Source organism: Triturus cristatus, chromosome 1_2 (assembly GCF_964204655.1).
Source record: "Triturus cristatus chromosome 1_2, aTriCri1.1, whole genome shotgun sequence".
NCBI lineage: Eukaryota > Metazoa > Chordata > Amphibia > Caudata > Salamandridae > Triturus > Triturus cristatus.
The window spans coordinates 728,996,033-729,023,348 of NC_140580.1; the positions used below are offsets into that span (position 1 = coordinate 728,996,033).

General features: G+C 47.6%; 1 protein-coding gene across 2 annotated transcripts in view; it reads left to right on the forward strand.

The window, feature by feature from the left end:
- Positions 1 to 27,316, forward strand: part of VPS13D (vacuolar protein sorting 13 homolog D) — a 2,738,381-nt gene that overhangs the window by 274,847 nt on the left and 2,436,218 nt on the right. For both annotated transcript variants that reach the window (XM_085608633.1, XM_085608634.1), the window contains exon 17: positions 24,016 to 24,146. In XM_085608633.1, the coding sequence (XP_085464759.1) occupies positions 24,016 to 24,146 (131 nt within the window). The remainder of the gene's footprint in view (positions 1 to 24,015; positions 24,147 to 27,316) is intronic.

Below are 27,316 nucleotides of genomic sequence, written 5' to 3' on the forward strand. Positions count from 1 at the left end.
AGGCCTAGGCCTATTCTATTTCCGTGACAGTGGTTCTTATACCACTTATTTAGTATATGGTTTGCGTGGCCCCTAGGGCCTAACTGTATTACTTACCTGTGTGACTTACTGTATGCATTAATAAGACTGTGTTGTACTTACCTCTAATCTCATAAAGAGTGCTGAGGGTTTGCTTAGAATAAATACACTTTATTTTATATATATATCTGTTGTGGTGTCCTTTCATTTGGTATTCAAGGGATTATATATGGTATCACAGCTGGCTTCACATGCCATTCAGAGTTTAGCCTAAGACTGCTCTTGTCCATGCTACCACTAGGATAGCTGGTCTATAAGGTTGACTTTACAACCAATCACCATAAGGGTATTTGGACTGATATAAGGTGTACACTATAACTAGTGACATCATACATCAGGCCAACTTCTCACATTGGTGAGCAGCGGTTGGGATCTGAGCTTGCTGTTGTAATACCATTGTAATCTTGAGATACTGAATTGAAAGATCACACAGATATTGTCTAGGTACATATAACATAGATTATTATACTTAAGTCCTACTGGACTTTGTAGTTGTAGGTTGAAGGGAGTAACACACCCTGACTACAACTACTAGAGAGGTTTAGTAGATACAACTAGTGTAGGTAGGTGCACACACCACACCCTCACTAGATCATGTCTCTGAGAGGAGATCAAGTAGATGCTCTCTCAGGAGGATCAGGTCTGCAAAAGATCCCCTCTAGATATGATACCTTAACATTCCAGGAGATGAGACACTTGTGTACCTCCAGAGGAATAAAACAGGGTGCAAACCCTACCCTCCTTCAGTTAAGACAACTCCTAGAGGAGTATGACATTCTTAAGGCATCTCAGGCAGGTGCCCTAGGCACAGAGGAGGGTCTACCCACCACAGAGGAGTCAGAGGAGACTTCAGATGAAGAGGTAGACAGCCAGGGCCAAGTAGGAAGACTTAGCCAGGCTAACTTAAGTTTACATGGGAGTTTGCATGGGGTCCCCCCATACAGACCCACAAGTAGGCATTCACAGAGAAGCAGGAGGGACAGATCCCCTTCAAGGGAATCCATCCACTCCCATGTCTCTAGCATCTCTAATGCTTCCTCTCACAGGGGAATGACTTCACCTGAGAGAAAGGAGCATAAAGCCAGAATGAGGGAAGCTAATCTGAGGATTCAGAGGGAAGAAATTGCCCTTGCCAAAGAGAAGCTTGCTCTGGCTAGAGAGCAAAAATTGTGTGGGTCAGAACCCACTGGTGGCAGCAACATTCCTAGAGATAGGGATAGGTCTTATGACCATAGAAACCTAAGCAAGATAGTCCCCCCATATCAGAATGGGGATGACATCCACAAATGGATGACTGCTTTGGAGAGGGCCTGCAAAGTACAGCAGGTACCCCAAAGTCAGTGGGCAGCTATCTTGTGGCTCTCCTTTTCTGACAAAGGTAGAGACAAGCTCCTCACAGTCAGTGATGAGGATGCAAACAATTACAAAGTCCTGAAGAGTGCTCTGATAGATGGGTTTGGCTTAACCACTGAGCAATATAGGTTGTTGTTCAGAGACACCCAGAAGACACAGACACAGGACTGGTCTGATTTTGTGGATTGTGCCACTAAGGCTTTGGAAGGTTGGTTAAATGGCAGCAAGGTGCAGGACTATACAGGATTGTACAACTTGATTATGAGGGAGCAGATCCTTAGTAATTGTCAGAACCAGCTTCTCCATCAACACCTGGTAGACTCAGATTTGACCTCTCCCCAAGAATTGGGAAAGAGGGCAGATAAATGGGTCAGGACCAGGATTAGGCCTAAAAATCAGGGTGGTGACCAAAAGAAAGATACCACCAAGCCTCAAGAGAAGGGTGGGGATAAAGCAAAAGAGAAATCTTCCTCAGGGCCCCAAAACTCCACACAGGGTGGTGGGTCCCAAGCTCCCTCCTCTACCACAGTTAAAAAGCCTTACTGCCATGTGTGTAAAACACCTGGGCATTGGAAAACTGACAGCAGTTGCCCACAGGCTAAAAACAAAACTGTTCCTCCAACTACTCCTGTCACACCACCTATTACTGTCAGCAGTAATCCCCCAGGTGGTGGGAGTGCCCCCAAAAATTTGGTTGGGTTTTCTTGGGGAACACAGGGGGATCCTGGCTTAGCCAATTCCCCTGCAGCTGCTACTCTTGTCTGTGATGGTGGCATGGGGTTTGCCAACTTCACTGCCTGTCCCAACACTTTGGGTAGGTACAGACAGGAACCCTACATCAATGGTAGAAAAGCTGAGGCCTACAGAGACACTGGAGCTAGCATCACTATGGTGGCCCATAGGCTAGTTCCCTCTGAGCAGCTTTTGCCTGGTTTCTCATACCAGGTAACTAACATTGATGGCAAACAGAACAGTCATCCCATGGCAGAGGTATGTCTCAGCTGGGGAGGTGTCACTGGCCCTAAAAGGGTGGCAGTGTCTCCAACCTTGCCTGTGGACTGCTTGCTGGGGAATGACTTAGAACTCTCAGCTTGGGCTGGAGTTGAACAAGACACCCATTCTAAAATGGTAGGCCTTTCCAAAAAGGGTAGTGGGGTTGTGCCAGTCACAACCCCTGTCCAAGTAGCTTTCCTCCCTGAAAAGGTTGGAAGGGCAGTGGTAGCCACAGCCCAGGCACAGACAGACTTCCCTGTAGAAATTGGCAGAGCTGTGACAGTCACAGCTCAAACACAAACTGAGTGCCTTCCTGAAAAGGTTGGCAAGGCTGTAATGGTCTCAGCCCACACTCAGACTGATATAGGTGTAGTGAAGCCTGAAACTATGGATCACTCCACACAAACAGAGAGTAGTGGGGAGGAAGAAAAGTCTCCCTCTCCCCAGACATTAGGAAGAGGTCAGCCTCCTCAGGGATCTGACCTCACCCCTTGTGAAGGAACTGCCCCAGAGGTAGCCAGGCCCGGCCTGGCAGAGCCTCTGATGTCAGTGGCCCCTTCCAAGGTGGGACCCAGTCTGGTGCAGGTAGCCTGCCTCTCTCTACCCTGCCTCAGTCAGCCCAGGGCTGCAGAGGTCAGGGAGGCCAGTGGACCCCAAGAGGGCCCCTGTCCACAAGAACCCCCCAATCAAAAGAATGAGGATTGCCTGGCTAGTAGCCCTAGCCAGGTGATGGGTAAAAACATTCCTGAGGGATCCCCTTTACAGGTAGTTAGGGACCTCCCCCAGAGGGATTCTGTTGGGCACAGGCAAACCTGGGACCTTAGGGCCCCAAACCTGACCTGTCCCTCCAGTAAGCCCACAAAAGGGACCCAGCCTCCAGCTTTAGGTAGCCAGAGGCTGACCCTGAGAGCACAGTGCAACTCAGTTAGAGAAAGAAAGGCATCCATGGTGGAGGATGATTGGAGGAAGCTGAGGCCTCACTTTGAGGGCACTCACTTCAGTACTCCATCTCAACACCAGCCTTTTACTTTGCAAAGACACACCAAAGGTAGAGATTCCCTATGGTGGAGACCCTATGATATCTTTAGGATGAGGGATTGCTTAGTGGACCATGAGACAGGGGGTAACCATGCCAGTGCTGGTTCTTCCTTATATGGCCACTTAGGCAATAGAGGCTTACCTTGTCAAGGCCAGCCTTATCTCCTTTCGTTTGGGGGGGGGTTGTGTAGGAAGGTGGATATCTGACTATGGTTACCCCCAACTTTTTGCCTAGTGTCTAGCTGGTTTTTCGACTTAGTTGGCCTGAGATCCTGCCATTCAGGGTCTCAGGCTGTCTGCTCTCTCTTTAAAATGGACTCCATGTACCCTAGGTACATAACCAATTGGTAAGGATCACCTTATTGGACCCTGTACAGTGTACCCTAGGTACCCAGGGCATAGGTGTACCCTAGGCCTCCCAGGGGCTGCAGCATGTATTATGCCACCCCTGGTCTGGCCTTCCAATCAGACACAACTGGCTGATCACTCAGCTGGGGCAAGGTCGTGTAATCACCCCTTGCTTAGATATAGTATGCCTATATCTACCCTTATATATAGACACATGTGTACCTATCAGTCACTCCTGTGGCAGGCCTTAACAATCCTGGAGGCAGAGTGCTTGGTAACATGTGAGATGGTGCTCTAGCATGAGCTGAGCCTGTCTGCAGCTTTCGGAACCATGTCCTTATAGCTGTTCTATGATATAGCCTACCATATACTCTTAAAGTGCCTTATAATCTTAAACGGTTATGGTAACTATGGTTTGGCTTTATCAAAACATGTCGTGTAAGGTGTCTAACACTTTGGAATAATACCCCCATACCATTTCTGGTGATGAGGATATTATTCCTCCCTTCTAGAGGGAGAGACATGTTAAAATCCTACTTTGCTGTTTAACTCTAACCAAAGCCTCAGCATCACAAAATGGATGCTGCTGCCACAGACACAAGTCTGACCTCCTGCTGCTGGGAGTGATCCCAGCCAGGGAGGCCTGGACAATAGGTTTCCTGCTTGGGGAGGTGCTAGCACCTCCCCAGACAGCCTTTAGTGTATTGGGGCAGGGTGGGCTGAAAGGAATGAGACATGCCTGGGGCACACAAGGTGTTCCTTGCATAGTCCAGTTCAAACCGGCGCTGGGGCACTCCAGCCCCAGCTCTGGCGCGAAACTGGACAAAGGGAAGTGGGTGTAACCACCCCCTCCCAGGTCCCACCCATAAGGCGTGACCTAGCAGGTATCCCAGCCCCCCAGATTAGTACAAGAGTGGGAGTTGGGCCTCAAGACTTTAGATTATCCTGAACCTGCAAAACTGAACAGAAACTCTGGACCTTCGACATTCGACGAAAGAAGAAGACCGAAGAATCTCCCTTGTAGCCAAGGAGTGGCTACCCTGTGCAAACAGGCACCATCAAGAGACTACCCTTTGCTTTGCGACCGTTCTACGAGGAACCGACTGCAGAGCCCGACCAGAGCCTTGACTTCCAGACTTCTCCGACCCTCATCCACATCTGCAGCAGAGCTGAGATCCGTGGAGGCGACGAGCGACGTGGGACCGGCTACCTGGGAAAAGTGGCTAGTAACTTACAGCGCAGCTTCTGAGGTACCCTCGAAGTTGTGCACCGGGGATTGAGAAGCCCCAACCCCAAGCACCATCTGCACCGAAGGTCAGCCCCCCACACTCCACGAGTCCTGCGTGGGGCCCTTCAGCATTTTCCTGCTTGCCGCGTCTGTCCGGTTGCTTGCCCGCTGGCTAGTGGCCTCTGTGACGACGCACCCTGAAATCTTCTGCGCTGGTTTGGCTCCTCCAGACTGGCTCCCGCTTCTCTGCAAAGAAGAAGCACCCCAGACCTTCCTGGTCTGCACCAGAAGCAAGTCCTTTGTTCTTCGTGGGTTCCGCTTGCCAAGGCTTGGTGAGTCCTAGTCCAGCTTCGACGCCGCCGACAGCAAGAGCCTTCGTGGGACAGCTCGCCTCCTGGTCCTGGTCGTCCTCGACGCTTCCTGGTCCTCCTGGCTGCAGCGACAAGCTTCACCTTCACCTGCAACTCTTCACGACATCACCTGGTTCCTTCCTGGTTCCACGTGGTCACTGGCTAGTGACCTTGACTCTGTCCCTTCTGCTTGCAGGTTTCTTCTCTTCTTGATCCCAGCCTTGGGATCCACCGGACACTCTCCCCTGACTGCCTGTCAGCATCTTTCTTCAGGCATCCATAGGAGTCGACGACGAAAACGACGCATCTTCACCCCTATGCACCCGCAGCCTGTGGGCTAGGTAACTTGGGTACTCCGGTGCTCATCAGGATAGTGACTATCCTAGTGTCTAGTTTTCAAGTCTCAACTACCTCTAATCTCATAAAGAGTGCTGAGGGTTTGCTTAGAATAAATACACTTTATTTTATATATATATCTGTTGTGGTGTCCTTTCATTTGGTATTCAAGGGATTATATATGGTATCACAGCTGGCTTCACATGCCATTCAGAGTTTAGCCTAAGACTGCTCTTGTCCATGCTACCACTAGGATAGCTGGTCTATAAGGTTGACTTTACAACCAATCACCATAAGGGTATTTGGACTGATATAAGGTGTACACTATAACTAGTGACATCATACATCAGGCCAACTTCTCACAATGACACAGGGGACGGTGACATCTACCTGCCACTATGGGACCCCAGTCCACCAGGTTCCCCTGACCCCTGGGATGACTATAATATGCCTGATGTCCCTAATGTCCCGCAAGATGACATCTACCCCTCTAGGCCTTCCCCACCAGAAGACACCATGGGTTTTAATCAGCTGATACACCGGGCTGCCCAGTACCACGGGGTCGACCTACATACAGAACCGGTCTAAGAGTATTTTTTAATGGACACTTTTGACACCACCCAAAGGTCCACATCCACTTTACCCATGCTCAAAGGGGTTATTAAACACGCTACAGAAGTATTTAAGGACCCTGTCAGGACTAGAGTCATCAATCCTAGAATTGAGAAGAAATACAAAGCTGCCGCTACAGACCCAGCTTACATAAAGGGCCCTGTTCCATTAGACTCCATGGTGGTCTCAAATGCTAGAAAAAGGGCTAATTCGCAGACATCAGGCGATGCAGCTCCGCCCGACAAAGAGTCTAAACTCCTCAACACCTCTGGCAAAAGAACAGCGTCACCGGCAGCTAACATTTGGCGCATCGCAAACACTCTGGCCCTGTTAGCCAGATACAATAGGGCTCACTATGATGAGTTATCACCAGCACCTCCATCCGGTGCGCATTAGATGTGGCCGATACGGCATCCAGAGCAGTAAACACAAGCGTCCTTCTCCGCAGGCACGCGTGGCTACACATTTCCGTTTTTAAACCTGAGGTGCAAAGCTCTATCCTCAACCATCCATTCGACACCTTTTTGGCACTAATGTTGATGCATCCATTGAGCAGATGAAAAAGGACACAGACACAGCCAAATCAATGGGAGCCTTGCAATCGCAAGCTCCCAGATGTTCTTTTCGTCGCTCATCCTACAAGGCAAGCTCCAGGGGAAACTCATCTAATACCCAATCCACCTCTTACAAGGCTCTCACCCAATCCACCTTCACCAGAGGTTATCAGAGAGGAGGATACAGAGGCAACAATAACAAGGGCAGATGCAAGACTAACAACACCCGCTCTGCCTCCACCCCTGCCCAATGACTTCCCTCCGCTTCCCCCGGACCATTCCACTCCTGTCGGGGGAAGACTACAACAGTTCCATCCTGTCTGGACCAACATCACCACAGACAGGTGGGTGCGACAAATAGTGCAATCAGGTTACTGTCTTGAACTTACCTCTACCCCCCAAACATTCCACCCAAACAGCATCCAATGTCAGCAGAACATTTGTCACTCCTGAAACAAGAGGTAATTTCCTTACTACAAAAAAGTGCAATAGAACTAGTTCCCCTGCATCAACAAAACACAGTTTACTCCCTGTATTTTCTCATACCAAAGAAAGACGTCTCTCTGAGACCTATTCTAGATCTCTCAGGCCACTAAACCTATACATACAATCAAACCATTTCCACATGGTCACACTTCAGCAAGTCCTCCCTCTACTTTCAAAGACGCCTATTTCCATATTCCCATTCACGCAGCTCACAGAAAATATCTCAGGTTTGTAGTGGACGGGCAGCACTATCAATTCAAAGTACTCCCTTTCGGAGTCACAACAGCACCACGGGTATTCACAAAGTGCCTAGCAGCAGTCGCAGCCCATCTAAGGAGACAACACATTCACGTCTTCCCATACATTGACGACTGGCTCATAAAAGCCAGCTCGTGCAACCAGTGTGTTCATCACACTCATGCGACTATCCAATTACTCCACGACATGGGGTACACAATTAACCACAGCAAGTCTCATCTGCAACCCTCTCACACGCAACAGTACCTCGGCGCCACAATAGACACCTCAAAAGCGCTAGCCTATCCCAGTCCAGCCAGGATAGCAAGCATTCTCGCTCTCCTACCCACATTTCAGCCGCATCACTCATCTGAAAGAAATACGTTAGTTAGATTCCTTACCTTAGAATATCCCCAGGCGTCAGGCTGGATCCGGAAAGAATTTTCGTCAGCAGTACCCTTGCGCGTCGATAGGCGTCATCTACGACTCCGCGTCCGTCGTCGGCGTTGTGATCGCCGGGATGACGTTGGAGTACTTATACGCCGCCCTCGCGCGCTGACGTCAGTTCTTCTTTTTTCCACGCCAGCAAGCGCAGATCCGGGAGGAGCATACCCTTAGTAATTTTTTGACTAACTTTTTGGACATTTTGTCGATCTTTTTCGAGTTGACTTCGACTCCTGGTGCCGGTAGGGATGCCCGAATTCAAGCCGTTTGACGTCTGTCACCGACTGATGTCGGTTACCGACCCCCACCATCGGTGTCTCTACTGTCTTGGGCTGACCACGATGACAAGTCGTGCCCCGACTGTCGGGCCTTGACGTCGAAAGCTAGGCGGGAGCGGTCCCGCAAGCTCCTAGAGGAGGAGGTCGAGGGACCAGTCGCGGAGCCGCAGTCATCGGGATCCAAGTCCTCGCACTCAGGTAAGTCGAAGCATGGCAAAAAGAAGTAGAAGAAGCGACATCGCTCTTCTCACTCCCTCACCGGTCGCGCGATTCGGCCGAGGGTTCGGGTGACACCACCCACGCGGCTCCGCGGAGCCGCAGGATTCGCATCCGGCCCCACACCCTCTCGTCCCTGGGCTTCATGTGACTCCGGGCGAGATTCGAGACTTCCTCGTGGCCATGAGGACTCTCTATCCGCCGTGGAGGCCTGCCGGCGCACCTCCGAGCCCCGCAGGTCTGACTGATGGTCCTAGCGAGCCGGCGGCTTCTGCCCCTGCGCCGACTTCGGTCCCGACGCCGCAGGCCCCCGTGGGATCCAGGCCTGGATCCCGGTCGACGCCGGTTGACCTCACGACTCCTCCGCCGGCGCCGAACCCCATGGTGTCACTCCCGGCGCCATCCTCGGACGACGTCGTCCCTAGTTTCAGGTCCGGATCCGGGTCCGGCGTCGGAGCGGCGCCGCTTGGCGCCGTCTCCGGCATCGATGGGTGAGCATTTCGTCTATGACCCGGCTCCGTCCTTTTTGCCTGTTTACCAGGGCAACGGATGAAGGGGAGGACTGGGAGGGGTCTGAGGACCCTCTGGCACAGGAGTGCCAGTTAAGTCAGGACTGGGCAGATGAGCTGAGGGAGGCCAGTGGTCTAGACACTTCGCCTGACACTGTTTTCATCTCTCCTCCTTCCGTGGCTATGGAGGAGGGTGCTACGTATGCTGTGGTGCTGCGCACGGCAGCCCAGGCCTTGCGCCTGGAGCTCCCTGCAGCGGCTGTGAGGACTAACCTCCTCACTGAGGTGCTTCAACCGCCTGTAAGCTCTTTGGAGCCTCTGCTGCAGTTTAATGAGGCCCTCACCGACGTTCTGATGGGCACTTGGTCAAAGCCCTCCACAGTCTCTCCTGTGGATCGGAACGTGGCCCGGTGCTACTGCCCAGCTCGGGGCGACCCCTGCTTTCTGTCCGTACACCCCACCCCTGAGAGTCTGGTTATCCAGGTCTCCACATCCCAAACCGCCTTCCCGTCCACACCTCCGTACCGAGAATCCAAAAGGATGGAACAGTTTGGCAAGAAACTGTTTTCCTCCCTCAGTCTTGGGTAGCGGTCCATTAATACTGCATGCCTTTTGGACCGTTACACTCACTCTTTGTGGGATACAGTGGCGGACGTGCTGCCCCAGTGTCCAGAGGAGGCCAGGACACGGCTCGCCCAGGCTCTTGCTGAGGGGCGTGATGCAGCAAGGTACTCCATTAGATGTGGAATTGACATCACGGACTCGCTGAGTAGAGCGATTGCAACGACGGTGGCGATTCGTCGTTACGCCTGGCTGAGGTCCCCGGACTTTTCAGGGGATGTCCAGAGCACTCTCATAGACATGCCCTTTGATGACGGTCGCCTTTTTGGTGACTAAGCGGATAGCGCGCTGGAGCGCTTTAAGAACTCCAGGGCTACGGCCAAGTCCAGCGCCAGCAAACTTCTGCTTTTCGCCCCTTTCGTGGCCAAGGAAGGGGCGCCCCCGCACGTTCATCCAGCCACAGGCCGCAGAACCAGCCTCAACGCGGTCGCGGATGTGGATTCCACCGTGGCGGAGCAGGGGGACAGAGAGCCGGTCAGTCCACATCTGCTCCCGCAGCATCTGCCTCAAAGCCTTCCTAGTCCGAGCTTTCAGGCCCATTCCACGCCAGTGGGAGGCAGAGTTCGCCATCACCTGCTCCACTGGCGTACCATCACTTCGGACAGGTGGGTGCTGCAAATCATCCGAAGGGGCCACTCCCTCCCCTTTGAGGCGACCCCTCCAGCCATGCCACCGCAGTACCACCGCATATCGGGGGATCACTTGCAACTTCTGCGGGAGGAAGTTATGGCCCTCTTGGCCCAGGGGGCCATCGAGCGCGTTCCTGGCCCAGACGTAGGACAGGGTTGTTACTCCCACTACTTTCTGGTTCCCAAGAAGGGCAAAGGGGGCCTACGCCTTATCTTGGACCTCAGGAGCGTCAACGCCTTCCTCTGGAAGGAGAAGTTCACGATGCTGACTTTAGCTCAGGTTCTGGCTGCCCTAGACCCTGGAGACTGGATGGTAGCGTTGGACTTGCAGGACGCTTATTTCCTCATCCTCGTCCTGTCAGCCCACCGGCGTTACCTGCGGTTCACGGTAGGCCACGAGCACCCTCAGTTTACCGTGCTCCCCTTCGGCCTCACCAGTGCCCCTCGGGTGTTCACGAAAGTGATGGCGGTGGTCGCAGCTCAACTGCGCACATTGGGGGTTTCAGTCTTCCCCTATCTCGACGACTGGTTGTTGAAGGCGGGCTCGCCTCGAACAGTCGTCTCCCACCTCCAGACTACGGCCAACCTCCTGCATTTGCTGGGGTTCTCCATCAACGTGCCAAAGTCACAGCTGAGTCCCTCCCAGAAGCTCCTCTTCATCGCGGCTGGTTCTGGACTCGGCGCAGTTTCGGGTCTATCCTCCCGAACAGCGGGTTCTGGATATTCAGGCTCTGATTCCAATCTTTCAGCCTTTATCCAGAGTTTCGGTCGGGATGGCCCTACGGCTGCTGGGCCTGATGGCCTCCTGACATCCTGCATCCTGCTGGTACGTCACGCCAGGTGGCGGATGCGGGCTCTGCAGTGGGACCTGAAGTTCCATTGGGCTCAACATCAGGGCAACCTGTCCGACCACGTCCTGATCTCGGAAGGCACTGCAAGATAGTTGCAGTGGTGGCTCACGGACTGCAATTGGGTCAGTGGCAGATCCCTCTCCCTACCCCAACCGGAGCACGTAGTGGTGACGGATGCGTCCCTCCTGGGATGGGGGGGGGGCCCACATGGGAGAGGCGGAGATCAGAGGCCTCTGGTCTCCGGCGGTGTCCCAGCTCCATTTCAACCTATTGGAGCTGCGGGCGAACCGGCTTGCACTGAAGGCATTCCTTCCCTCTGTCCGGGGAAGTGTAGTGCAGGTGTTCACGGACAACACCACCGCCATGTGGTATTGCAACAAACAGGGCGGGGTGGGGTTGTGGACCCTTTGTCAGGAGGCTCTGCGCCTCTAGACATGGTTGGAACATCATGGCATCACCCTGGTGGTTCAACACCTGGCGGGCTCTCTGAACGCCAGGGTGGACGAACTCAGCCGCCGGTGCATGATGGATCACGAATGGCGTCTGAACTCGGACGTGGCGCAAGGCCTCTTTCGGCAATGGGGAGAGCCTTGGTTAGATCTATTCGCCACCAAAGAGAACGCGCAATGTCATCAGTTCTGCGCGTTGGAATTTCCAAGGCGGCACTCGCTCGGAGACGATTTTTGCCGCAAGTAAAGTTGCGCTCTGTTATATGCCTTTCCGCCTGTACCACTTCTGCCCAGAGTGCTGAAGAAGATCAGGCGCGACCGGGCCCCAGTCATCCTTGTGGCTCCGGATTGGGCACGAAGATACTGGTATCCCGAGCTACTCAGTGTGTCAATCGATCCCCCGATTCGACTGCCTCTTCAGGAGGACCTTCTGTCGCAGCAGCAGGGGACGGTCCTCCACCCGAACCTGTCAAGCCTCCACCTCCATGCGTGGAGATTGAGCGGCGGCAGTTGATGCCATTTGACTTGCCTCCTGAAGTCTGTGATGTCATTCTGTCAGCCAGGCGTAACTCCACTAAAACGGTATACGCCTGCAGGTGGAACAAATTTGTGGCATGGTGCACAGCAAAGGCTGTGGATCCCCTTTCCGCTACTCTGAGGTTCTCCTCTTTCTTTTTTCCCTGGCCCAGCAGGGCTCTGCTCTGGGCACCATCAATGGATATCTGTCAGCTTGTTCAGCTTGTTCTGCCTTCTTAAGGCTTCCTGATCAGCCTTCTCTTTTCAAGTCCCCTGTTGTAAATAGATTCTTAAAAGGCATTACTCACATGTTTCCTCCTGTCCCCTTTGTGATGCCTCAGTGGGACTTGAATCTGGTGTTAACCTACCTGATGTGTGCACCCTTTGAGCCACTTCATAACTGCCCTCTTTGTCTTCTGACTCTCAAGACTGCTTTCCTGGTTGCCATCACCTCTGCCAGAAGGGTGAGTGAGCTCCAGGCTCTTTCTTCTAAGCCTCCTTTCCTCTCTGTCCATCAGGACAAGGTTGTTCTGCGGACTCGCCCTTCTTTTCTTCCTAAGGTGGTTACTGCCTTTCACATCGGGCAGTCTGTTACCTTACCCACCTTCTTTCCGCCTCCGCATCCCTTGAAAGAGGAAGAGAGGCTCCACCGTCTGGACCCAAAACGTGGCTCTCCTTCAATCTGGACCGCACAAAACAGTTCCGGGTGGACGACCAACTCTTCGTTGGCTAAATGGGCGCTAAGAAGGGGCGGGCAGTGCACAAACGGACCATCTCTCGATGGGTTGTTTTGTGCATTAAGGTCTGTTATTCCTTGGCTAAGAATGATCCTCCTGTGGGGCTGAGGGCCCATTCCACTCAGACCACAGCGGCTACTACTGCCTTGGCACGGGGGAGTCCCTCTGCAAGACATTTGTCAGGTGGCAACGTGGCCTTGCTGCACACGTTTGCCAAGCATTACTGTCGGGACAGCCAAGTCCGTAGAGACGGCTTCTTTGGCCGTTCCGTTCTCCAGGACTTCCTGATGTGATCTTGGTTCGCAGACCCACCACCGGGGTTGATATTGCTGGGGTATCTATTCTAAGGTAAGGAATCTAACTAACGTGTTTCTTTCAGATGAACAAGTTACTTACCTTCGGTAACGATATATCTGTAAGAAACATTAGTTAGGTAGATTCCTTACCGCCCCACCCATCCCCCCCGTTCTGCGAACTGATATCTAGGTTTAAAGTCATACCTTTCATGGCCCTAGTTTCATGGCACCAGTGTCTGTTTCTTGCATGGCTCTGCGTTCCTGGCGCGGAAAGCTATGTACAGAACTGACGTCAGCATGCGAGGGTGGAATCTAAGTACTCCGACGACGTCATCCCGGCGATCACGACGCCGACCACGGACGCGGAGTCGCAGACGACGCCTACCGACGCGCAAGGGTACTGCTGACGAAAAATCTTTCTGGATCCACCCTGACGCCTGGGGATATTCTAGGGTAAGGAATCTAACTAACTAATGTTTCTTACAGATATGTCGTTACCGAAGGTAAGTAACTTGTTCATCAGGTATTTTATGATTTGGATACAGCTGGTCTACAATGCAGGCATCACAGTTGGCACGGTTATACATTTCTGTTACTGCCTGCCCTTTGTTTGGGGCGGAAATATTATACTTCTTGCACTGCCCTAATGGCAACATGAAAAACTGTCATAGACCTCTGTATTACTTTAGTACTCATTCATCGATACACAGTGACGCACAGGGATAAGTAGAAGTAAATACAAATTACCTACACCTTCTGCTTTAGTTTACCCCAGCTCTCACCATGACCCTGCGGCAAGCACAACAAACATGTCCAACAATTCCACAAAGTCAACATCAGTAGATACCTCCCTACTATTGGTTTCAGCACTATGTTCTAGACTTCTGCTTTTATTCAGTAACCTAATGCTTTCTATGAGATGTAGTCTTAGCTATCTTCATCTGAACCAGCTAGAACACATAAAGTTTAAAAAAATTAAAGCCCAAATCTGAAACATGTCCTTTTTAGTGAAATGAGGCCCCGATTTGTTTTTCCGCGCAAACCTGACCCGAAGGTATCGGGTGTCAGAGCCTTTACATGCACACCAGTTACGCTACACAGGGACACATTCATTCGTGTTAGGCACAGGGAGATTAAGTGATTTGTCCAGAATCACAGGCTGTTGAGCATCATTGCCAAGACTTTAAGCCAGTTCCCCAGATCTGAGATCGATCGCCCTAGTCCTTTCGGCCACATCCTCTCCCCTTGGTGTATTCCTACACCAAGTTTGCCAATCTCTTGGTTTTTAATGTTCTCTCCTAAGGAGCTTTTTTATTAAAGCTCACAACCATCATATGCCAAGTGGGGAAGAAGTCATTTATGTGTTTGCCCTGACTCCATCTGGAGAGCATAGGTGTTTGTGTACCTTCATGCATCCTAAAAGCACTGGTGAGCGATGAATAAAAGACGAGTGTTATGTGGATGTTGCTGAGTAACTATTGGCAGAGAGTGATGGAAGCCAAGGCTTTGGTGTTCATTGCTGGTTGTAAGGAAGTAGACTAACCCGTTTATATCCCACTGAAGGTCTGCAATAAAATATATCAAACTGCACAGGGTACACTAATACAAACAATGAGGATAGGGCTCTACGACTTTGCAGAGTTAACCCATTATGCATCTGCTTTGGTTAAGAATACTTTAATTTGGATTGCATGTTCAGGCAAATACCGATTAAAAATAGTCCAACATGCTTTACCAGTTTGGTGAACTTGTGCTGTCTCTGATCAGAAAGGGGTGAGGCTTAGTTTTGAAGCTATAGCTTTTTTTTCTTGAGGCTCGCCCAGTTGGTTGGAGTTCGCATTTGAAGACTGAATTTTGAAAAAGTTTTTTTTTCTTTATTCTCCCCTCCACATAGTGATGCTGAACTCCCAGAGGGGTGTGCTCCTGATTTTCCAAAAGTCACGATGGCATATCATTAGAATTAATTATACTACAAGCAAGGACACCACTCCCCATGAATACTTCAGTAGCCTGGCCCGTGCAAGACCAGGAGAGACAGGCCCTCTGCAAGAAGGAAGCGGTGGGAGGTGGGGAAGGGCGGTCTATGTGTGTGGCCTGTTAGCCACCGAGCCCAAAGTTGTGAGGCTCCCAAGAGGCAGAACTTCAGATGGTTATTAAAACATAAAAGGAAGATAGACTCGTGAACATGTGTGACGCAGGTCTCGGAAGTGAACGAGAGACTGCGGAACTGTGGGGATAAAACCACCCTAACCAGGCTCGGGGTGTTTTGTTTTAGGAAAGGAACAATGTCGGCGGATATGGTCGCTCCTGGTGACACGAGAGAGCACCTGAGACACACAGCAAAGGGCGCGTGCAGCTCCCTGCACACAGGCCACACACAGCAGCCTCTAAACACTGTTCTTCTGCATGAACTGCCAGTGTCGTATTCAACCCTAGCTTTTAACCGACTTATCAATCAGTCAGGGGCTTGTAAAGCGCTACTACTCACCCATGAGGGTCTTAAAGCACTGGGGGAGGGGGGGTAATCTTTGCTTTAAAGACTCGTGGGGGGTATGTAGGATGTATGACACTCTCGGACTCAAAACAAACAGAGCTGAAACAGGCGGTGCTAGGAATTGTTTTTACGGAAGGCGCTGGTGGTTGTGCCAAATTTGGTTTTGCCCTTGGCGCTATTTACACAAAGCCCCCCATGTGTTGGTATGCTTGTTGGGGTGGTTGTACGCAAGGCGGATTCTAGTATGCCAATGGTTGCGAATTAAGAGCTGGCAGCTGTTGTATTAAAGCAACCTTCCACACAGCACTTAGCAGCGCTGGCGTAACTCAAAATACCCCCCTCCCCCACCGCAAGATGTGATGGGGGGGCTGAGACTCCCACATCACAAATATTCAGATGTCTGGGGCTGAAAGGGGCCCTTAGAGATTGGGGGTGGCTGCGTTTGGCCCCTGACACTCGGTGGATCACTGTGCCGTTCCTCTCAGGCGCTGTGCACACATGGGTGACTCCACCTCCCTCGAATCCACACAAAGGCGGCCGGGCCCGCTAGATAACAAGAGCGTGTCCGGGAGGGCCTGCGCCCTTCCACGCAGGGCTGAGAGCCGAACCCCGGGGGTCAACACTGTGGAGCAGCGAGATTCCGGGGAGGGGGGCGGGGCAAGGGGCATACACGAGCACACAAGCTTCTCTAAATAAAAAAAAACACATACTACTCAGGCAGTTTCAAACCCAGCAATCGCGCACACGGTAACCAAACAGGAAGAAGCAGCCACCACGGAGGCAGACACACAAACTACTGCAGAAACAGCCACACAAACAGACACAGCACATGCATAGACACATTCCTGATATCACCCGCATGACTTGGCTCGAGATGACAGGGACGCTCCCTTGGCTCGCAGACGACACCGCGCCAGCAACAGATGCCACCGCGAGCCAGCGGTGCATAACTGGGGAGCGAACTGGTTCCGGGACAAGAGGCTAGAGAAGTCTGAAGAGAGCGCACTGAAAAGGAGATGACGGAGCGAGAAGGGAGCGAAAGAAAGGGAAGAGAAAACGAGAGAGGGGAAACGCACGTGGGCAACTGAGTTTTATGGCTCCGGCGGCCATGTTAATGTGACAACCCATACAAGGCAGAGCAAAAGGCAAGCACACCACTGCCTTTCTCCGAGGCAAAGCAGAAATGCCTCGGAGAAACGCAGTGGCGTTTTCGGATTCGGGGGCGTGTTTCTTTTTCTCTCCTCTTGCCATTGGCTGGAGGAGAGAAAAACACACCTAAAAAAGGGCGTGGCTAAAAAGTGGAAAGAACAGCACGGAACACGCCCCCGAATCTGAAAAAGACGGAGCCTATTTTGAGGGACGGCTCTCTCCTCCAATGGCTGGCCTCCGTTTAGGAAGCCAGCCAATGGAGGAGAAGCAAAAAGAGAGGCGGGCTAAATAGCCACTCTAAGAAACATAAGATCTCCGGTCTTCCGGTTCTGCCTTCGGCAGACCGGACGGTCCTCGACCTAAAAAAGGATGAAAAGAAAGAACAAAAAGGATAGAAAAAGCAAATAATGAAAGAAAATATGAAAAAATGAAGAAAGAAAGTGAGAGAAAGAAGAGAGCAAAGAATATAATAAAGAATGGAACGAATGAAGGAAAGAAGACAAAAAGAAGGAAAGAGAAAAGGAAAGGCAAAACAGAAAGAAGGAAGGAAAGACTGGAAGAAGGAAAAAAAATGGAAGAAAGAAAAAATGAAAAAGGAGGAAAGAAAAGGAAAGGCAAAAAGGACAGAAAGTAGGACAAAAAGAAAGAATAAGGAAAATATACAAAAAAGAACGAAAGAAATAAGAAAAGAAGGTAACAACAATGTAAAGAAAAAAGAGGGAAAGAAGGAATAAGAGAGGGTTCACAGTATAGAATATGTATTATTAAACCCAAATTATGCCCCATCTAGGTTTTAATAAAACAGTTACAAGCGTGCTGAAAATTAAACACTCTGAAGTTTGGTTTTCTTTATGGGAAATGTTCATCAAAGAACCATGGGTGAATCTGGGTCCAGGAACACAATATGTTAGGCTGTGAAAAAGCAGCAGGCCACCACAAAATGAATTTACAACAGCATTGGAAAGGGACAGGAACTGATAAAGCTGGATGTGCCCTGTGCTCACTTCAAATGTGACCTACTATCACATCAGGCAACACTGCTGCTAAAGGAGCTCCTTGTGTGCGGATGTTCACCTCCTGAAAGAGAAAAATGCAGTCACTCAAATTATGTTAACCAGTGGCTTACGGCAGCTGAACCATTGCCCCATGCTGTATTCTGTAGAGGGCAAATGTAAAATGGGAATGACACAACAACAGACTAGTGGGTGAGAAGAGGTGGCTGAAAGCCCCTTTATGTGAATATATTATGCATATTATTTTAGTAAAATCAAAAGGTATTGGATGATGTCAGAACTTAAAAGACTCAGGAGTGGTGTCATAGACACCACTTAACATAGAGTACACTATTTGCAAAAGAAGGGTTCCTTGGGCCCTACTGCAAGCAAGTCCCAAAATGATTGGTCTTAATAACAACCAAAATTAAGATCCATTGTGCCCTTCATATCCATAGGCCCACACCCACTATCTCCTACCTCCCTCAATGGAATTGTCTCAGTGACCCTCAGACTTCAAGGCAAGACTGCTCTCAAAATGCAAGCTTACTATAGATGCCAGGTGATACCCTGGTGAAAGTATAGCAACCAACCAATCCAGAGTGAGGGTGAAGTGTTGCTCGGCCTGTCAGTCCAGAAAGTTAAAGAAGCTTAGCGTGCTCATGACCACTACATGCTCACCTCACAGTTTCACGTATGTGATTACACGCAGAATTTTAGTTATGAAATAGAATTTAGTGCATGCCAGATCTGATGCCTCCTTTGACTGTCTTCGTCGGTCGGGGGTCTTTGACTCTCTTTGATGGGCGATGGTCTGGTGGCTCAGTGATGAGTACCACTATGCCGAGGAAAAAGGAGCGTTTGTTATATAAGGCCAAGGAACTGCTGGTTGTGAATGTGCACTTATTGTTGAACATGTTCCAGTACTCGTAAACAAAGACATCAGCTTGCGGATAATATCGTGTAAGCTGGGCTCACTCTCTTGTGCCCTTTCTCCTGGTATTTCAGAAATGTTTTGCAGCGAGCTGGTAAATGGAAGAAAGCGTGCCCAGTAAGATTGACTGCAATGACATGTTGAATGCGAGGTTACTCCACGGCAAACATTAAACCACTGTAGATTTTAATCACTTTAATTAAACTAAGTGGAAATAAAATGCTGCCGTGGTGCTACGTGTACATTTTTGGAGTCCTAGACCCCCCATCTTCTGATGACGCAAATTGAATGCTCGTTCAGTGATGCTGGGGATACACGTTAGTTGTGTGCAAACATTCAGATTACTATATTGCTGAAAGTTAATCTTAGAAATATAGTGTGCACACATGGTAATTACTTGACCACTTGAAAATTTTCGAGGCCTCAATAAGACGTCAGAAAATAGGTATAGACATTTTTAAATAAATACAAAAATCAGATAACATGTACAGCAAAGAAACAACAAGCATGAAGACGAGGCTATCAGAACAAGCGAAAGTGAAAATGAACATCAAAGCGGCCGTGCGGCCGAGAAAGTGAAAGTAAGCTCGGTCAAGCGTGGCGCGCATGCCCGCGCACATGCACTGTAGCTCTAGGCTGGCCTGGTAGCACTTTTTGGAGCCCTCTCAATAAGTCTTGCCAGACCAGCGCATGCGCTGGGTCAGACGAGACCTAAAAAGGACACATATGCACTCCCATGGAGTGCTAAGTGCAAACTAAATAAATGAGCCCCCTAAAGTGTACAGTAGAAGCATTCAACTTGTGTAATTGGAATACTTAGACCACAATGCCCCTAGGTGGAAACAGCAGTAGAATAGAGAGCAAAGTAATTGAGGGAGACAACTGAGATTGAAAAGAAGGCCATTCAGTCATGAGTAAGCGGCTGACCAGTAGCCCACTCTAAGTATATGTTAGTTATTGGAAATAATGTATCTGTCAAGAATGGGGAAGAAGCTATTAAATCAAGAGCACACACCAGAGGGTGACAATAAATCATTCAACCATGAGCGTGGGGCCGACCCACAGCCCATTCAAAGTATATGTTATGTATTGGAAAAAGGAGATGCGCCACCAGGCAGTTGAGCTGGATGTATCTGAGACCTAAAAATGTGTACATCACGGCCGAATTCACCCCTGTCAAACAATGCTTGAACTGGTTGTAGAGGGTGTGGCAGAAGAAGTGGCCCGTAAACCAATTATGGGCATGTGTGTGGTCCATTTATTAAAATGTGATTTTTCCACCTCTTTGCTATGGGTTGAACATTTCACAAATAACATTGGTTGAGAATGGATTGTGTTCCTTAATATCTATTCTTACCACTTGTAATGCTGAATCTGCTGGGCTAATGAAACAAAGATTTGTGGTGGATACTTCAACCTCAGATTCCTTATTCATCCCCTTTAGAATATCCCCCATGCTCCAGACTGGATCCGTAAGATTTTTCAGTAAAGTCCATGCTTGCCAGTAGGTGGCGTTGTGCAGCTCTGTGTCAACTCCTCTGCACCCCGGAAGTGCCAACTTGAGACGCTACCCTAGCAGGCTTTCACTTAGTTTCTTTCTGCTCCTACTTTTTCTTGTCAGTTGATGAGCTTTTTCTCCCAGATTTATTTCCAGTGTGCAAGGGAACATGTATTTTCCTAAAACTACAGGGTTTTAGCCTTGAAAGGACATTCACAAACAAATGTCTGTGATAGATGCCCAAGAAGTGTGTGTCTGGTGTTTGGGGGTCGGACAACTCCAAAATGTGTGGGGAATGTGCCTTAATGCATTGAAGGAGATCAGTGAACAAAAATCTAAAGTATATGTCACCAAACAACCCACAGGCTTTACCTGCTGTACAAGGTTGGCCACAAGCATTTTCAGTTTGCCATGCTCCATCTCTGCACCACCAGTTCTCCTCGGGTGTTTATGAAGGTAATGGCAGTGGTCGCAGTATACATTTTTTGGGGTCATTTTTATCAGTACAGGTGAGATGCAGATACATCACATATAATACAACTTTGTGATTGACTCTGGTTTCTAGAAAAGTTCATAACTCTTAAGATTAATTTAATTGACAAGAACCCTTCATTTACATAGATTCATCAATATTGTACGTCTCCAGTATAATAATGTGGTAATCCTCAGATGGTTAAGTTCAAGCTTATATTCACCAAGTACTTTATACAGTAGTTATTAATTATTAGAGGTCAGCCAACCCTTGCCTTATAAGGGCAAGTAAGCCTAGGGATTTAAATCTCAATATATTATCTTCCTTCTACATGTATGCCCTCTCTATGCAGTCATGTATCTATATATTTATTACTTTACTCCTCCAGTAGAAGTAAAAAAAAAAAAAGTTCCCTCTCTCCAGTGCACTATTTTGTCTCACCCTATATCTCTCTCAATATATCCTCTACCTCCACTGTATGACTCACTCCAAACCTCATTCTACTACGATCTCCAAAATAACCATTTCTAGGCTCTTCTCTCCTCTGTCCCTTCTGGCTCACCAAAACCTAATTTTACTGCAATGATTTCCCAAACAACCCTTTCTAAATTATTTCCTCATGTATTCCTCCTTTGACTCATCCCAAATCTGATTTTGCTACTATGATCTCCCTAATCCTGTTCTAGAGAGACTCTTCCCTACTCCGTTTTACTCATGCCAGACCACATCTTACTACTATTATCTCCCAAATAACATTTTCTAGAGTCTTCCCTCTTCTATCCCTCCATTATCCTAATCAATTAAGCGAACAGACACACATGCCCACCACACAAATTAACTCATATTTCCGTGTATTAATCCACCACCAATCCTTTTGGGTTCCGGAGTAGCATGCTACTCACCAAAAAGTGATACAACGCCTCGTCAGTGGTAGTAATTGCTATATGAATGCAATTACAATTCAAACCTTCAAGCGGTATATCAGGTGAAGGCCTGTCCAGTCATAGACTTCCATTAAAAATCACCATTGTCAGGCTCAATTAAATTAAATGAAGACTGAAACTTGCAGAAGGGACGGATTTGTTAAATGAAAACCCAGTCCCTTGATAGCTGCCAAGCCCGGGATCAAAACGCAGGTGCCCCCCTTGCAAAACCAGGTAATTTTCTGATAGATAGGGGGCATCTGCGTTTTTGGTCCCGGGGTCGGCAGCTATCTAGAGAAACCTACCAAACCCACACATTTCTGAAAACTAGACACCCTGGGGAGTCCAGGGAGGTATGCTTGCGTGGATCCCCAAACGTTTCCCTACCCAGAATCCCCTGCAAACCAAACATTTTGCTGAAAAAGCAAATATTTCTCACATTTTTGTGTGGGAAAGTTGTAGGATCACTGGGCTGACAAAAATTTCTTACACCCAGCGTTCCCCCAGGTCTCCAGATAAAAATGGTGTATCCCAAGTGTTTCGGTGCTTGGGGCCTGAGATAACCATACGAGCACCAAAACATTAAAACTGAAACTAAGTTTCAGTTTCAATGTAATGACGACAGCACGCTATGCGCGCGATCGTCGCGATCGTCATTACATTGAAAATTAGAAACAGGCCTGGGGTGGTTGGGGAAGCTCTTCTCCACCTCCCGAGGCCTCCCCCCCCCCCCAAAAAAAAGGAAATCCCTCTACTGTTTGTATCAGAGGAATTTAGTGCGCCTGTGTACATGACGGAATGGTTCCGTCATGACCACAGAAGCACTGGAGCTCATGACGGAACCATTTTGTCATGAGCACCGAAACGGTTAACAGAGATAATATTTTGCTTTGCAAACTGTACCATTGTTTACTGTGTCATTTTATGCCTGTATGTCTGATGTTTGCCTTGTGGGAAGCTAAGGATCAGCAGAGGAGGCCTCAGCTACAGGACTGATTGGTTCACTAGGAAAAATATTTCTTTTGCCATAGGTCTGATCTGTTTTTTTATGAAAAGTTAATATGAACACATTAGGCTTGGCATATTGATTGTCAAAAACATGTAAAAATCAACAGGCATTTGAGGGTGGGTTGTAACTTCTCTTAATTAAGGCCTACAGATAGGTATTTTGTTTCACAAAATGTCAATTTACCTTTGTAGAGAAGGATTTTGGCGTTGGTTACTACCTAAACGGAGTAGATTTGCACTTTAATAATTCTTGTTAGAATCTCTTCATTTATGTCTCCCAGGATCTTGTAATTTAAACACTTATTAAACAATACATCCATCCATATATATAAATATGCATATCCACATAGAGACTTTGAGTGCCTTTGGGTCCACTCTGTTCTTGCATTAGCATGTCTGAGTGTTATTTACAGTCTGCTTCAGTCCATGACAGCAAACTGCATGTGGTAATGGTTTAGTCTGCGTCAGTCATTTGCTCTTTTGCCCTGTGAATGATGCATTTTCTGATCATGTTTGTACATCCATCTGAAAATGAGTGTGCTTCAGTATCAGGGCTGGTTGGCAGGTCCTTTTGGTTTGAATTTTCTTCTTTAATTTTGTTGCTTCTCTTGTTATTTCAATGTTTCTTAAGAGTAAGAGGATAAAAAAGCTCTCCAAGCATTGTTTGCCTCTCTTTCCATCTGCAGTGCACACCATGTGGCCACTTTCTCTAAACCAGAAGATCATTATGGGATGCTGTTGTCCATAGTGCATCATTGTTTTACCGTTCTAAGATGGTCAATACGGTTCTATTTGTAGCATCTATGCTTGAACCTTGTTAATGATCCCTTTGCACTACTTATACCCACTGCTATGTTTAGTTATTTATGCCCGCCATGTTTAGAAGGCAGCATGTTTTCTTTTCTTTTTTGTGTTTGTATTCTTTTAATTTATCTTGCACATATTGTTGAGTTTGTGTGTGCCTTCATGAAATTATACTGTGTTGTGCCTCCTGGCCTGTATAATGTTTGAATAAAATATAGACGGTTCAGAAAGAGCTTCTTCCGATTGTCTGATTTATACATTTGCTTCTTTGACCTCTGGGCCCCCCTTAAATAATATGGTAATCAAGTATCTGGATACAGATCGGATGTGCAGACTGTAGACATATTACTAATTTAGACTTAAATGCATTAAGCTGACATAACAGCTTTTATCATCTGATAATGTTTTTCTCACCCCATGTTTGTGTGACAGTCCACAGCTTAGTTCCTATGTACATTTGATGTAACCTCTACAACATTTTTGTTTGAAACATTAAACAATATTTTCGACGTCCCTGAGGTTATTGATAAAAGTTCAGTTTACAATGCTCTTTCTGACAGTCTTTACCTTTCACACTTGCAGGATTTGGATATCAGTCTGAACTCGAGCTAAGAGTAGCAGAAGCTGCCAGGAGGCAATACAACAAGCTGAAAATGCAGACGAAAACAGAAATTAGACAAACTATTGATCGTCTCCTTGTGGGAGATTTTATTGTAAGTTTCTACATTAAACAATCTGGGACTACACTTCTGTGGTTTATTAATCTTCCAAGATGGGCATTAAGTGGAGTTGGGTTTGTTTAATTCTTACGGTATATAGTATTCGGAAGCTGAATGAAACCTGTTCAAAGAAACGAATCAGCAGACTCTATCAGAGCAGATTTTATTGCATACATTTACAAGGACAGCTGACGTTTTTCATCCCAGAAAAAAAGGGCGACTTATTTATACTCTCATGAGAAGATGAACTGCCAGAGAATCTTTCAGTACTCCTTTATCATTCAGGCAGACATCTCTTGAAAAACAGTTCTGTTTGTCAAAATGATCTGCCTTAGTGTTACATCATGGTACTTCAGTGTTTTGCTGTACATTATTTTCAAATATGTGATATTATAAACATAGCTGGGAGTAAAATGATAGAGGTTCCTTGCTACCGGTGACAGTTGCATATCTTCATATTTACCTGAGACTGAACCGCTCAGTATAAAACTGCAACCTCCCCGTGCAACTGAGACATTCTGAACTATCTGTATTTGAAGTGCCCCAAATTTGAAATTGGAAACCAGTCATGGCAGATTTTAGCCTGGTATGTAATTATAGAGGACAAATTGCCAGGCGCAAATGCTGTATTTCTATAAGAAATAGGATCTGCTTAATGCACATCTCTCAATGCAGAGTTAAAGAGAAGCTTTCCTGTGCAAAAGAGTTCGGAATCCTAGTATCAAGTATTTAAAAAGTATTGCATTTAGAGAAGAATTCCAGACTGACACTCTCTCTTGCCCGTTAAATCATTGGTTTAATATGTCCATAGTCAGTATACCATCTGATGTCAACATCTAATTGAGCATAATAGTTTTTGTCTACTGACACACTAAGGAGATTTTTCTTAAAAACAGATGTGAGTGTAGTGAGTCAGCACATCTTAACTACTGCACTACACTATCATCATGGGGCCATGTATTCCTCGTGAACATTCATAGACCCCGAATAGCTCTGCCTTTATGAGAGATACCATTGACACTTATTTCAAAGAGGCTCTTTCAAAATGGTCTGACTTGCAGCTTCAGAACATGAGTCTCCAAAACATGGTAGACCTCTGATTTTAGCTTTTTGACTGCTCTGTTTGTTATCCTGTGGTGGACAATCCTTTAGTCAACTGGTGAGATCGGAACGGTAGTGTATTCAGTCTTTTTGGAGAAATTACTCACAGTCAGAATGCATAGCCATCTGAAATGACTATTGAGGTGGTATTGTTACCATTATACACCTTCATGTATGTTGATTTTCATTGTTACTTTAATTATTATCCTAGGACTCATGTAGGCTGATACTCGCCAGTAGGATCCTGGCTTGGAGGATCACATCTGTGCATGTCCGTCTGGTAGTCTGAGGAAGGTTTGTACTCTCAGTGATCCTCCTTGAATGGGCATTACCTTGTTCAGAAGGTCTGACTTTCATGGATCACACATGGTCTTCCTTCATGATATAATGCCTCGGAGGCCCTTCTTTTCTACCTAACCTAATATAATTTTGGCCTACTATAGATATACATCTTAACCCAAATGTTTTGTTCCAGTATTTTTTTCCGCATCCATGTAAACTGGCACCAATTTCTGTACACATTTTAAATGCTCAGTAAGTCCTAAACTATTATTTGAAATTAGCCTAAAGCATTTGTGAACCGAAACATCTTTTTGTCAATTTTGGAGCTGCTTGCACTGATTTGGCTTCTTTATAACAGACAACAGCTAGCTAGCTGGGAAGTCCATCATTTCTTAGCTGTCTAATGTGGCCTTTCCTGTAAACCAAAATTCCGTTTCACCAGATGGAAAGGAGCTAACTCTGTTCTCAAGAGATATGTTTCAGTCATAAACATCTGTTGGGCTGCTATCTAGAGAACAGTGCAAACGTTCGCAAAGGAGTACTGTTTATATTCTGACTCTGAGAAAGATACCCTGGTTGGTCAGGCATCCCTTGGTAATCTATTTGCAAAACCATTTAAAACCATGCTTCGCCATATTCTTTTTCCCCTCCGAGGTAATCTTTTTACTCTATTGAAGTGGTAAAAGAAATGTTACTTATAGTCCTGGTTGTGCCACATGGTTTTTCTCTCTTAGGTTTTAATCATTCTATCCAGTTTCCTGTGAATCGGAAACCTAGTCTAAATTATAGTCTCCTTTGATTCTCTGTCTCTACATGTGTCAGACAAAACTAAACTGCCTAACTGACTTTGCACAGCAGTATAGCACTGGTCAGCTCCTAGAATATTGAAAGTGGTAGTGTCAGCTTTAGTACAGGTGCTCTTTAAAGTGCTGACAGGTTTAGGGTGGCGATATCAATCGAATGTTGTTTGCAAAGTCTGATGTAACTGGAATTCACTTAAGAACCAAAAAGTAAACAGTGAAAACGTTGCCTCATCCATGCATATTTTCTTTATTTAAATAATTTTTAGATTTGAATAAAATACTTAAACTTGTGTTTCGGGATCCTGCACATTCATGTAGGCATTTTTGTGTTAATACCAATGATGGAGAACCTTGATTACAGGAAAGTTACTGTTTCTTTCCAGGTAAGTTAAATTTATCGTTTAGCCTCATAGGACAGCCCTTGATAGTCATAAGGACAGTCATACATATTAGAATAATTCCCCAATAGATGCGCAAATCCAGAACACTACATATAAATATGTCCCAGTGCACTGGAACACCCTCCAAATGCCTATCACAGGCTAGATTTTCCAGATTTAGACTATTTTTCTAATAGATGATCTGAGTTGAAAAAAACAGCCAGTCCCTTTAAGTCTCAACCAGCTTTTACTAACCATAATGCCTTGTACTCATGTTACCTCAGAGTCAGTTCTTTTTAGGTCTCGCCTGCGTTGCCGCGCATGCGCTGCTCGCCTTGGGGAGATCTATTGTCGTTGGTTTTCTGTCTGGTGTCTTTGGAAGTGGGGTTGGTGACCGCCTTGTCTCCCTTAGACCCCGCCCACTCACCTAGCTTTTCAGCGCATGCGCGCTGCGTCTCTTCACGTTGTGTCCTTGCCTCACGCTCCAGCCCCCCTTCTCTGAGAGGCTTGCGTTGGGTCGGTTTTATTTTGTTTCAAGAGGCAATGGATTACAATAGCAAAATTAAAAGGTAAAATACATGTGTTGCCGCCTCTTTGA